This window comes from Adiantum capillus-veneris, chromosome 22 (genome assembly GCF_014529385.1).
Source record: "Adiantum capillus-veneris isolate H3 chromosome 22, ASM1452938v2, whole genome shotgun sequence".
Classification (NCBI taxonomy): domain Eukaryota; kingdom Viridiplantae; phylum Streptophyta; class Polypodiopsida; order Polypodiales; family Pteridaceae; genus Adiantum; species Adiantum capillus-veneris.
The window spans coordinates 24,669,897-24,682,541 of NC_140952.1; the positions used below are offsets into that span (position 1 = coordinate 24,669,897).

Consider the following 12,645-nt stretch of genomic DNA (forward strand, 5'->3'; position numbering starts at 1 on the left):
TCTGCAGACTTGATAGCTGAGGAAAACGTTGCTTCTTAGGGCTGGAAAAAACGCTGCTACAACAAAGCAAAAACGCTGATGTAGACTTCTGGAAACGCTGTTGCTCTTGGCTGAAAATCGCTGGTTTACCGGTGATTGTCAAGGCTGAAAACGCTGTCCAAAGGGCTGAAAAACGCTGTCAAGCCAGGGCTGAAAACGTTGTCTTGTATGTTGCAAAACGCTGGACCAAAGGGCTGCTCTGCTGGGAAATGGCTGCTGAAAACTCTAGGCTTTACTGATGAAAAACGCTAGGGCTTTGCAGCGATTCTTGCTTGATAAGTCTTCTGGAGGGCCTGCTACAAGTAGGTGCGTTTGCTCTCCTTTCCTCTTCTGCCAGAATCCACTAGCGCTAGGTTTCCTTTTATATAAGCTTGGCTCAATTGCCCTACCCAGTTTTCCAACAAAAGTCACTTAAAAATAATAAGTGAAAATTGGCTAAAATAGGGAAAATAGGTTTTCTGTACTGTAAAATGCTCCCGATGGAATCTGATGGTAATGCTGTGTGCAACAAGAGGATATGCATCTACTCTAAGTGCCTGGTCAGTGGTCATGCACGGTCTGCGAATAGACTCACAAAAGTGCCAGAACACTTCCTAAGCTAGGCTAACTGAACCCTTGTCATGAAGTAGCTTGTCCACGTACACATAGGGTTAGATGTGCACGTGACATCCCCTCCTTTTTAAAGTGAGGTACTGGTATCGATTTGCATGGCTTCCTTGTAGGCTGCCAACAACTCGGGATAATCTTTGAAAAACTCTTCATCAACCCACACTGCCTCGTGGGTTCCTCGATCCTTGAACTTCAAAAAGTACTGTCTTACTTGCTTCTTTGAACCATGGCGAAACCGATGCAACAACACTTGCTCGGGCTCCATGACTTCTACTTCATTGATGATCTCCGGCTCTTCTTCTTCCGAAATGTCGTGTGGAGGTGTTCCTTGAAACACTTTCAACCAAGAAACATGGAAAACGTTGTGCATTGACCATGATTTAGGCAATTGCAATTTCATTGAAACCTCATTTATCTTTTTAATGACCGGAAATGGACCATACATTCGAAAAGACAACTTAGGACACTTCTTTCCAACTTGCTTAAGACGTTGCTTCATGATTCTTAAATACACCCAATCCCCTCCCTTGATCGTAACATCCTGACGATGCTTATTAGCCTGCCGTGAATAAGACTCCTGAGCCTTGCCTAACCGAAGCTTCACACTCTCAGAAATCTCATCCAATGATTGACTTTCAGCATTGGCATTAGGCATTTGACTGATCGAGCGAGTCAAAAGTGACTTGAACGGACGGCCAAAAGCTGCCTCATACGGAGTGCGATCAATAGCAGAGGAAAAAGAGTCATTCAAAATAGCCTGAACCAATGGGAGATAGAGATCCCAATGAGACTGTTGATCATGCACATATGACTTTAAAACATCAAAAGCCAATTGATTGTAAATTTCTGTCCGACCATCTGACTGTGGATGAAAAGCCGATGAAAAAATTCAACTTAGTGCCAAAATTTTCAAAGAGTGCGCGCCAAAAATTGGACGTGAACTTAAAATCCCTATATGAAAAAATCGATTTTGGCAAACCACAGAGGGGGTACCAATGCTTTATGAACAAACGTGCCACATCTTGTGCGTTGACTCTGGCCTTACATGGAATCAACATGCAAAACTTGCTGAAACGATCAACAATTGTCAAACATTGAGTGTCCCTTGAATGCAAACTAGGTGGAAGGTTGGTCACAAAATCCATGGAAACATCTTGAAAAGGTCCATCGGGAATAGGCAGCGGACGCAAGAGGCCTTGTTGCTTACCATGGGGAGCTTTTACTTTTTGACAAATAGTGCACTGTGTGATATACCGAAACACATCTTTTTGCATTTTAGGCCAATAAAAGAATCTTTCTATTTTTTCCAGAGTGTTGTTCATTCCCCTGTGCCCACCCGTGAGAGAGTCATCTGTATCATGCAATATGGTTGGCCTGAGAGAGGGCAACACACATAGACTTTGACGAAAATACAACAAACCATCACAAATGAGATAGTTGCTTGGGCCTTGGGAAGCAAGAGCCCGCAATCATTGCTTACCAAACTCGGAATCTGCATACTGGTTCTTCATGCTGTTGAAAGACACACCCTGAAGAGAAACTGTGGATCTTGACTCAAGAGCCAAAATGTGTCCTTTGCGACTCAACGCATCTGCAACAGGGTTAGCTTTTCCAGGAACATACTCAATCAAACCTCCAAATTGCTCCAAAAATTGTGACCACCGTGCTTGGCGATCACTCCAATGTACACTAGGCATAGATTGGAGCTACTTGAGGGCTTGGTGATCTGTGCGAACTGTAAACTCTCTACCATACAGAAAATGCTTCCAATGCTTAAGAGAGTGAATAACAGACAAAAGTTATTTATCATAAACTGAATAGTTCTTTTCTGCACTATTGAGCTTCCGACTAAGGAAAGCAACTGGATGACCATGCTGCTGAAGCACAGCGCCTATGGCAACATTGCTCGCATCCGTCCATACCTCAAAGGGGTCATCCCAAGAGGCAAGGATAAGACACAGCGCTTCTGTCACTGCAACCTTGAGAGCTGCGAAAACCTCAATGGCTGCTTCGAGCAAGTCTACGTGTTGGCGGTGAGATTTTACCCCTTTTAAAACATCAGTCATAGGTGTAGGAATGCGTGTAAAATTCTCTATGTGCGAACTATATGCTTGACATAACCCAAGAAAAGAACGCACATCATATGCAGTTTTGAGCAAATCACAATTACGTACTTATTCCACCTTCGCGGGGTCTAGCTTGATGCCTTCTATAGAAATGATATAACCCAGATAAGTAAGTTCAGTGAGAAAAAATTCAGATTTCTTAGTTGCAATGTACAACTGACACTCATCCAAACGGGTCAATACCCTTTCTACATCCTTTTTATGTTGTTCCCACAATGCAGAAAAAATGAGAATATCATCAAGAAAGATGAACACATACGCCAACCATATCGCCAAAACGGCCTACCATGAGACGATTAAATGTACCCACGGCACCTGTCAATCCAAAAGGCATAACAACATACTCCCATTGCCCTCGCTCTGTGCAAAAAGCAGTTTTGAAGATGTCGCCTTTGAATACCCGTACTTGATGGTATTCACTCTTGAGATCGACCTTACTGAAGACCTTTGCCCCATTGAGCCTATCAAGGATATACTCAATGCGAGGCATTGGAAACTTGTAGGCTCAATGGATATACTCAATGCGAGGCATCGGAAACTTGTTCTTGACGGTCATCTTGTTCAATGCCTTGTAATCAACACACAAATGAGACGAACCATCTTTCTTGCGGACAAACAAAATAGGAGCAGCAAAAGGACTTACACTTGGACGTATGAATCCTCTAGCCACCAACTCCGTGAGTTGCTGCTCTAACTCTTCCTCCTGTGTCTTGTTCAAACGGTAGGGAGCCTTATTGACGGGTTGTGCCCCCTCCGTAAGCTCAATGCGATGGTCCTCCGGCCGCTCGGGTGGGAGACGGGGTGGAAGATCATCCTGCAAAAAGAGATGCTTAAACTTAGTAAACAAAGCTGAATACTTGTCTGGAGCCTGAATGCTCTGGGTAACTGGAGTAGCATAGATGAATGCCGCTTGTGCTCCTCGTCGTAATTCGTGCTTTACCTGCACACGAGAAATGAGAGGCAAAGAATGCAGACCCTCTTCAACACGAATGATCATGGGAGAGTCACTCTTGGCATTCAATGTGAGAGTGTTGTCCTCCCAATCAATGAGAGGGTTATGCTCACGAAACCATCGAATGCCCAAAAGCATATCACATCCTGAGAGAGGATACACGACAAATTTTCTATGGAAAGCAGCTTGTTGAATTGTAAACAACACATCAAGGCACTTTTGCGTGATGAGAGAGTCCATATTAGACACCTCGAGAGGAGATGTCTGACTAACCTCTAGGCGGGCTTTCTCTACAAGAGAGGCACTAATCGCATTACGCATACTGCCTGGATCAAACAATATGACAAGACGCTGACCCTTTACATGACCATAACACTTCATGAGAGACTCATCAATGTGTGTGTCAGAGACATGAGAAGATTCAGCTTGGTTCATTAAAGTGCTTGTGGTTGCTGAGGGTGCCTTAGGTTCTTTAGGTGGGGCTGTCTTAGGACAAGCCGCTTTAATGTGATCCTTGACGTGACATTGATAACAACGACCTTCCTTAGCATAAATGACTTGTTCTTCTGCCGTTATGTATCCTCCTATAATTCCTTTTTCGGCCTTTTCATCAGGGGTTAGCTTAGGTTTAGCAGGTGTTTACCCTTAGATTCATTGTTAGAGTTCTTTTCTGAAGAATTAGAGGAAGATGGGCTAGAAGAGTTACCATTCTTACCGTTCTTACCATTCTGCGGGTTCTGAGAAGTTTGAGAGGTTCCTTGAGAAGTCTTGTTCTCCTTAGGCTTTCCCTTATTGTGCTTCATCTCCTGTGCGAGAGCAATCGCTACCGCCTTGTTGAGATCAATTGGATCAAGTACCTCGACATCAAACTTGATATACTCGTCCAATCCATAAAGGAATGCCTCTTTGCGCTCCGCATCCGATTTGCATAATTGAGTGCTGAGCTGCAAAATACGATTAGAGAAAGACATAACTGGTATACCATTTTGCTTGAGACCGCGCCAATCGTCCTTTAATCGTGCGAGGACTGTAGTGGCATAAACCGCGCCTTGAGCTTGTCTTGGAAGTCGACCCAATTGAAGGAAAGGGCGTGCCTCCCTCGGCTTTCTCTAGGTGCGCGGTCAACTGTGCCTCTTGCCATGCGTGGTACCAATTAATGGCATCACCGGCAAGGCACATAGTTGCTGTCAAAACTTTGCTATTTCTTGTCTTCTTAGTTATCGCAAAATAAGCATTAAATTGATGCAACCAAGAATGAATAATAGAAGCATCCATCTTACCATCATACTTACTGAACGTCAACTTCTCGGTGACGGGGTTGTTCGAGTCCGAATCTCGGCTTGCGCCACTTGATTAACTACCAACATCTTTGGCCGGTTCGGACTTCGAGGTGAGCACATGTCGGACCAACTCTTGCATGCGTTGGTCTCTTTGCGTCTTATGCTCTGCCTCCATGGCCGCTCGTCTTTCTTCGACCGCCAAGCGCGCTTGCTCACGCCCATGCTCCAAGGCTACCCTTCTGTCTTCGGCCGCCAAGCGTGCTTGCTCGCGCTCACGCTCCAAGGCTAACCGTCTTTCTTCGCGCGCTTCACGCTCGCCCTCCAAGGCAACTTGATTCGCTTCTTGTTGTGACATCATGTTTATCATCGACCTGACCAAAGCCTCCATCTGTTAGGTGCAGCGGAATGAATGTTTGAACTTTGCTCAAGATGAGTGCTCCGAACTGTGCTCAAGGTTCCTTTTGTTCTTATGGAAGGGAGAGCCTTCCGTTCTAAATGAGAGAGTGCAATGATCATATACAAAGTGAATGGACACTGTGCGTGAAAGTGTATGAGACTGAGAGAGAGAGAGAGAAGAGAATATGACACCAAGACGTTGTAAAACCCTCTTCCGAAGGCTCCACTCTCGTCGGCGAGAGTGGTCTACTATTGATTGCACAAACTGGTACCAACTGAATGCATGTGATTGATGCAAGTCTAGGCTAGGTCGATGTCGACGACGGGGATGGCGAGACTGATGCTATGGCTGAAATCTGCTACTCTTTATCTGCTGTCCCAAAAACGCTATTGCTGAAATCTGAGACTGAATGGCTGCTGTCCTAAAAAACGCTAATGGCTGAAATGATCTGACACCAAAAACGCTGATGTGGGCAGGTTCTTAATGGCTGAAAACTGCTGGTCTTTAGGGCTGAAAACTGCCGGTCTTTAGGGCTGAAAACGCCATGCATGTGGGTGATCATGTGATGCTGAAAAATGCCAACGAGGATGGTGATCTATGGCGATGACTGCTTGCTTGGGAAAACGCTGGAGGCTGGGATTTGCTGGGCGATGGGTATCTGCTGAAGAAAACGCCAACGCTGATGTTGAGGAAAAACGCTAGGGTTAGGGGAGTCTTTGCTTGGAGGAGAAACCGCCACCAAGGGTTCTTGCTGAGAAGTTGCCTGTTGAGTAGTGGTGCTCCTGCTGCCTCTTCTGCCAATTAGTGCTAGCCTAGGTTTGCTTGTATACAAACTTACTCAATTTGCTCTACCTACTTTCCAACAAAAGTCACTTAAAAATAATAAGTGAAAAATGTCAAAAATAGGGAAAATAGGCTAAATGCACTAGAAAATTCCCCTGAAGGATTTGATGGATTCTGATGGGAATGCTTATGATCATGCTGTGTGCAACCAGAGGTATGCATCTACACTAAGTGTCTGGGCATGCACGGTTTGCGAACAGACTCACAAAAGTGCAAGATCACTTCTAAATCTAGACTTACTGGACTGACTGAACCCTTGTCGTGGTGTAGCTTGTCCACGGACACAAAGGGTTGGATGTGTCACGTGACACCATCGGATTTGGTACAATCCTTGGCGTAGATGGGGAAGGGGGAGGGTCGGAAAAACCTCCTTGTGGGGAAAACTCTTCTTCGCCACTCCCATGCTCACCGCGTCCATGCGAAGTATCCATTCCACTTCGGGTGATGAGCATACACTTGAAGTCTTGGGTTCTTAAGTTCACGAGGAACTTGGGTTCTTGTGGGTCTTGGTTCTTGAGGTTCTTGAGGGTCTTGAGTCTTGAGGTTCTTCTTTAGCTTGCAATCTGTGTTAGAGAAGGATCTTCTCTTTACCCGAGCTCATCTCTTTTCCGCGGGCGCACCCCTTGGCGGCCTGCTCTCACACCAAGGTGCTTTTTTCCACCTAACGTCGATTGGCTGGCTGCTAAGTGCACGGTTCGCTCTCAATGAGTGAAAAGAGGCACAAGGGGAGGCTGGACAAGCCCTTCTGTCTTGGGTTTCCCGTCACTCTTCAAAAACACGATTAGGAATCGACACGCCCAAGTGGACTTCGGTTACGTCCGACCGCAAGAAGCAAAATTTTTTTTGTGGTTCTTTCCTTGAGCAATACAAAATATTGCCAAAGCTGTGATACCATTGTAAGGTGCAACGGAAGTGAACGTTGAACTTTGCTCAAGATGAGTGCTCCGAGCTGTGCTCAAGGGTTCCTTTTACTACGGAAGGGAGAGCCTTCCGTTCCTTTAGCGATAGAGTGCAAATGATCACAAACAAAGTGGCAGACACTGTGAGTGAAGGTGTTGAGACTGTGAGATAGAGAGAGAAGAGATTACGACACCAGAAGAGTTGTCAAACCCTCCTCCAAGGGCCCTTCTCTCGATGGCGAGGGAAGTCTATGCTATTGATTGCACAAATCCGATACAAGGTGCTGATGCTGTGAATCTAAGTGATGCTATGTCGAAGTCGACGGTGCGGACGACGATGACGATGCTAAGGCTGAAAACTGAATGTTGCGAGTCGGTCACGATTGCACCAAGTCGGGGCTGATCTGCAGACTTAATAGCTAAGGACAACGTTTCTTCTTAGGGCTGGAAAAAACGCTGCTACAACAATGCAAAAACGCTGATGTAGACTTCTGTAAACGCTGCTGCTCTTGGCTGAAAATCGCTTGTTCTACCGGTGATTGTCAGGGCTGAAAACGCCAGGAAGCCAGGCTGAAAAACGCTGTCCAAAGGGCTGAAAAACGCTGTCTTGTATGCTACAAAACGCTGGACCAATGGGCTGCAAAAATGCTAGACCAAAGGGCTGCTCTGCTGCGGAAATGGCTGCTGAAAACTCTGGGCTTTACTGATGAAAAACTCCAGGGCTTTGCAGGGGTTCTTGCTTGAGAAGTCTTCTAGTGGGCCTGCTGCAAGTAGGTGCGTCTGCTCTCCTTTCCTCTCTTGCCAGAATCCACTAGCGCTAGGTTTTCTTTTATATAAGCTTGGCTCAATTGCCCTACCGAGTTTCCCAACAAAAGTCACTTAAAAATAATAAGTGAAAAATGGCTAAAATAGGGAAAATAGGTTTGCTGTACTGTAAAATGCTCTCGATGGAATGTGATGGTAATGCTGATGATCATGCTGTGTGCAACCAGAGGATATGCATCTACTCTAAGTGCTTGGTCATGCACGGTCTGCGAAACAGACTCACAAAAGTGCCAGAACACTTCCTAAGCTAGGCTAATTGAACCCTTGTCATGAAGTAGCTTGTCCACGTACACATAGGGTTAGATGTGCACGTGACACGAAGAGACACATGCTCACGAAAAGCCACATGAAGAGTCACCATCGTAGATGGTTTCGAAAAGGATCGGGTACGCTGTCACAAGGCGGGTACCACATGCCAATAGAAAAGAACAGATTGAAAAGACTTTTAGGACTTCAATAACAACTGAACTGAGAGAGAGAGAGAGACGACACACGACACGGAGTAGCGGAATTCCACCCCAAAGAGTATTGGCCCCAAACCTTAGCGCCCCTTTCGGTATTTCTTTATATTGCATCAACACTGTACAAGCCGGTACTCCAAATTCTGCACCTTCTCCAGGAAGCATATCAGAGAATGAGCCCTTGGCACATATTTAAAGCCCCTTGGCCTATGAAAAGCAGTTTTCATGAAAAGTTTTCAAACTCAAAAGCTCGTGGTCCAAAAGCAATGCCAAAAAGCTGCCAGCATAATTTACGGAAATCCGTAGGGCTGCCACGTCATCAGCCAACATATTTTTCGAAAATCTGCCACGTCATCAGTAGCTACGTAATTTCTTGTGTGTGTGTGTGTGTGTGTGGGTCCTTCTTTATTTCCTTTTTGTCACTTGGGACCCCATCGGACGGGGTCCCCATAAGTTGGTAGGACTTCTTCTTTTGTTACTTGTTCTTCTTAGGGTTTAGGCCCCTTGGTCGACATCTGCAAGTTGGCTCCCTTCTTCAGGGCTTTGACACATCAGCAGTTTGTGACACACGCCACACACACACTCATTGTTGTCCCGTTCTTGTTTATTTTGTTTTTATATGCATTTTGAAAACTGAGTACAATAGGCTCCTTACATAGGAGACGAAGAGACACAAATGAAATGACACGTCTCATGGTGAAGAGACGCGACTTTAGATGTAAAAACACATCTTTTCGGCGAAGAACTGCAACCATTGGACGAAGAGTCGCAACCGTTGAGCGAAGGGGTGTGACCACTGATCGAAAGAGTGTGGCTTTTGACGAAAAGGCATGTCTCTTGAGCGAAGGGTCGTGACCATCCAAGCGTAGGGGTTCTCCTTGGCATGGAACTTTGCGTAGTTGCAACTAGGAGTAGATGTAATACTGCAACATAGTCACAATCGTGACAGTAGGAGGCAGGCACCGCAGCACCTTGGCAGGAGCCCTAGCGTTTCTCAAGAAGAAGACCAGCGTTTTTGCACCAGCAAACCAACGTTTCCAGATTTCAGCCCTTAGCCTCGCGAGAACCTGCTCACACCCGGTTGCAGAACGTCGCGTGTTCCCATTTACACCCAGATCAGCCTTTCGTTTCCAGATTTGAGCAGATCAGCCCGGCGTTTTTCAGTTTACAGCCAGATCAGCTAGCGTTTTGCAGTTTACAGCCAGATCAGCGAGCGTTTTGCATTTTCAGCCAGATCAGCCTAGCGTTTTTACATTTCAGCCCAAGTGCGACTCGGCGGTTGCAGATCCAAGCCGCAGTACCGCCACACTAGTAGATCCATAGCAGAGCATCTAGCGTTTTCAGTTTTCAGCCTTGACGCTGTCGTCATTGACACCATCGTCGTTGTCGACATCGTCATCGTCATCGCAGTCCCTATCTTGACGACGACACCTTTGTCATCGTCATCGCTGAAAAGCTTTCAAAATAAAGCAAAGGCTCTTTTTCTCTCTTTCTCTGGTGCTTCAATAAACTAAAGCAAAAGAATTCTCTCTTTCTCATCTTGCATAGAAAAAGCAAGTCCAGAAGCGTAGGAAAAGCATCGCCAAAAAGCTGCTAGAAATTCCGCAATCAACGTCGTAAAACGCGGGTTGCCACGTCAACAGTGTTTCCATGATTCGCGTCGCAAAACATGGGCCTGTCTGTACAGTACAGCCACGTCATCATTTCAGCCGAGACCAGGCAGGCGGGTGTATGTGTGTGTACTAGGTAGCCACGTCACCAGTTTGTGACAAACACCATAACCTTGGTTTTACCAAGGTTTATAGACAATCCACTATCCTCTGCAAAACTCTGTAATGCATCCAACTGTCGTTGCATACCCTCAGTTGAGTCAGAGATCAACACAATATCATCAACATATAACAACAATGGGATCCACGTCCCTGCCAGTTGGGCACCTCTATCACGCTCTCTGTCAATGTAATCAGACACCTCATCAACATACATACCAAATAGAGTAGGAGAAAATGGGCAACCCTGTTTCACCCCAATGGTGGAGTGAACTAAATCAGATATCCCCTCCGGGGTGTGTACATGTCCCATCACTGATCTCTGTACATCCATAATCCCCCAAATCAACACTATGGGCACCCCCATCTCCTACAGTCTGCGTATCAATCGAGCTCTCGGTACCATGTCAAATGCTTTGCGGAAATCCACAAAGCTACAATAAATCCGTCTCCCATGTGACCTGCCCTCCTCAATGATGGTTCTGAGTGTCAGAATATGATCAAGAGTGGAGAAACCCCTCCTAAAACCGGCCTGGCCCTTTGCTCAGAGAGAGAGAGAGAGAGGGGGGAAGAGTTCCACTTCTAGATGCATTGGCCCCAAATACTGATGCCCCTTCTGGTTTTTCTTTATTATTGATTCACAGAGATACAATGTCCGAGGGTCCTCTCTCTGCACTGCTCCCAAGCTAATCTAAGGAGAGAGGCATTGGCTATGTATTTAAAGGTGCAAGGGCTCAAAAGCTTGCGCCCCAATAGCTAACCATCCCAAAAGCTTCCTGCCCAGCGTCGGGGCACCCTTGGCACTGATCTGCAAAATACGAAAATTTGTACGTTGTGCCACGTCAGCTGCTGCCACAAAATCCGAGTGAGGCCGTGTGATCTACCACGTCATCATCCTTCATGCAATTTGGGCTTTGGTTTTATTTTTAAAATAAAGAGGGTTTATGCACCTTGGTCGGGCTTTGTGAGTTGGGTAGGGTTAGGTTTTTAACCCTAACCCCTTTTGGGCCTCTTCTGCAAGTTAAGCCATGCCATGTCACAATTGTGTGACATCCAGTCGCACCTCCCTCGTTGGGGCTACATCTGAGCCTCTAAGGACGTAGGCGTGCACCTGTAAGACCGGGCGTCCCATACCACCTAGCCTCACCTCCTCGAGGTGATCTTGCGCACTCCTAGCCTCACGGGCTGACCACTCGTACTTTGCCAGTGGGGTCGATGATCTACGAATGAGGCCTTGGACTCCTTTTATAAAAGTGATCGGCCACATTGGCTGGGTTCACACTACGCCCACCCGGACATTGGACACCCATCCCGACTGTCATAGATTAGATCCCCTCTCCTATGATTGGGGCATAACACGACGAATCCATGGTTCTATAAGAGTCCTCTCATATGCACACGGGTTGAGAAGATTGACCTCTTGCTTCTTATTGGTTTCCCTTGTTTTGCGGAGGCTATGTCCTGCTTTATGCGGAGATGGATACCACACAGTTGTAGGGTTTACAGCTGATTTTTGGAAATATGGAGGATCTCATGGATGAGGAGCACGCTGATGGGATGAGCGTGTGTACTATCCTTGGTGTGCCATTTTTTTGTCTTAATTTGCATGTGTAACTAATCCTTAACTAGCATCAAAGAGGTTCATCAAAATTGTGGAATAGAATAACGACTAGTTGAAAAGCCACCTTGGTTGGTCTAGGTCTCTTCAAATTGATGCAAAAACAATGTTTTCAACTTTTCTTCCAGCTTGTAAGGGATCCTGGAATGTAGAAGAGTATGAATTTGGAATAAATTTACTTGTAGTTCTGAGAGTGTGTTATATTACCATCCTGTATCTTAATTTTTTAGTTAAAGCCTTCGATACCAACCTCTTAAGCTGTTCAAATTTTGTTCTTTTGTAGAGGAAAATGTGGAGACTATAGTTGAAGAGGGTGCAGTGGATGCGTTAGTGCAACATTTACACGCTCCTGCAAATGAAGAGGGTGATGGACCTGTTGCTTGTGAGCACGAAGTTGAAAAGGATGCTGCTTTTGCATTAGGATTGCTTGCTGTAAAGGTAAGTATTAGCATTCATTTTTTGCAATTTGTCCTTTGTTAAAAGCGATCTCTAGCATGCTCTCTGTCACAACATTTTAAGAGCATTGAGAACATTAAGTAATTCGGCCATGGTCTTACAGCCAGAACATCAAAGGCTTATAGCAGATGCAGGGGCTCTTCCATCGCTTGTCTCCTTGCTCCAAAGGAAATGCAGCGGTTCGAATGCCCGCACTGTAAATGGTGTCATTCGCAGGGCTGCTGATGCCATTACCAATCTTGCACACGAAAACAGTAGTATAAAGACTCGTGTAAGGTACAATATATGTGTCATGGCTTATTTCAAGAAAGGTCTAGCTTTCAGAGGTGGCCAATGGGGAGCAACTTTTGAGCTCTCTCTTAACCACCCCC

The 12,645-nt window shown here is 45.8% G+C and overlaps 1 protein-coding gene across 3 annotated transcripts in view; it reads left to right on the plus strand.

Annotated features, from left to right (window-relative positions):
• ARIA (ARM repeat protein interacting with ABF2) overlaps positions 1-12,645 on the plus strand; it is a 58,549-nt gene that overhangs the window by 17,964 nt on the left and 27,940 nt on the right. For all 3 annotated transcript variants that reach the window (XM_086494918.1, XM_086494917.1, XM_086494919.1), the window contains exons 2-3: positions 12,102-12,256; positions 12,378-12,550. In XM_086494918.1, the coding sequence (XP_086351044.1) occupies positions 12,102-12,256; positions 12,378-12,550 (328 nt within the window). The remainder of the gene's footprint in view (positions 1-12,101; positions 12,257-12,377; positions 12,551-12,645) is intronic.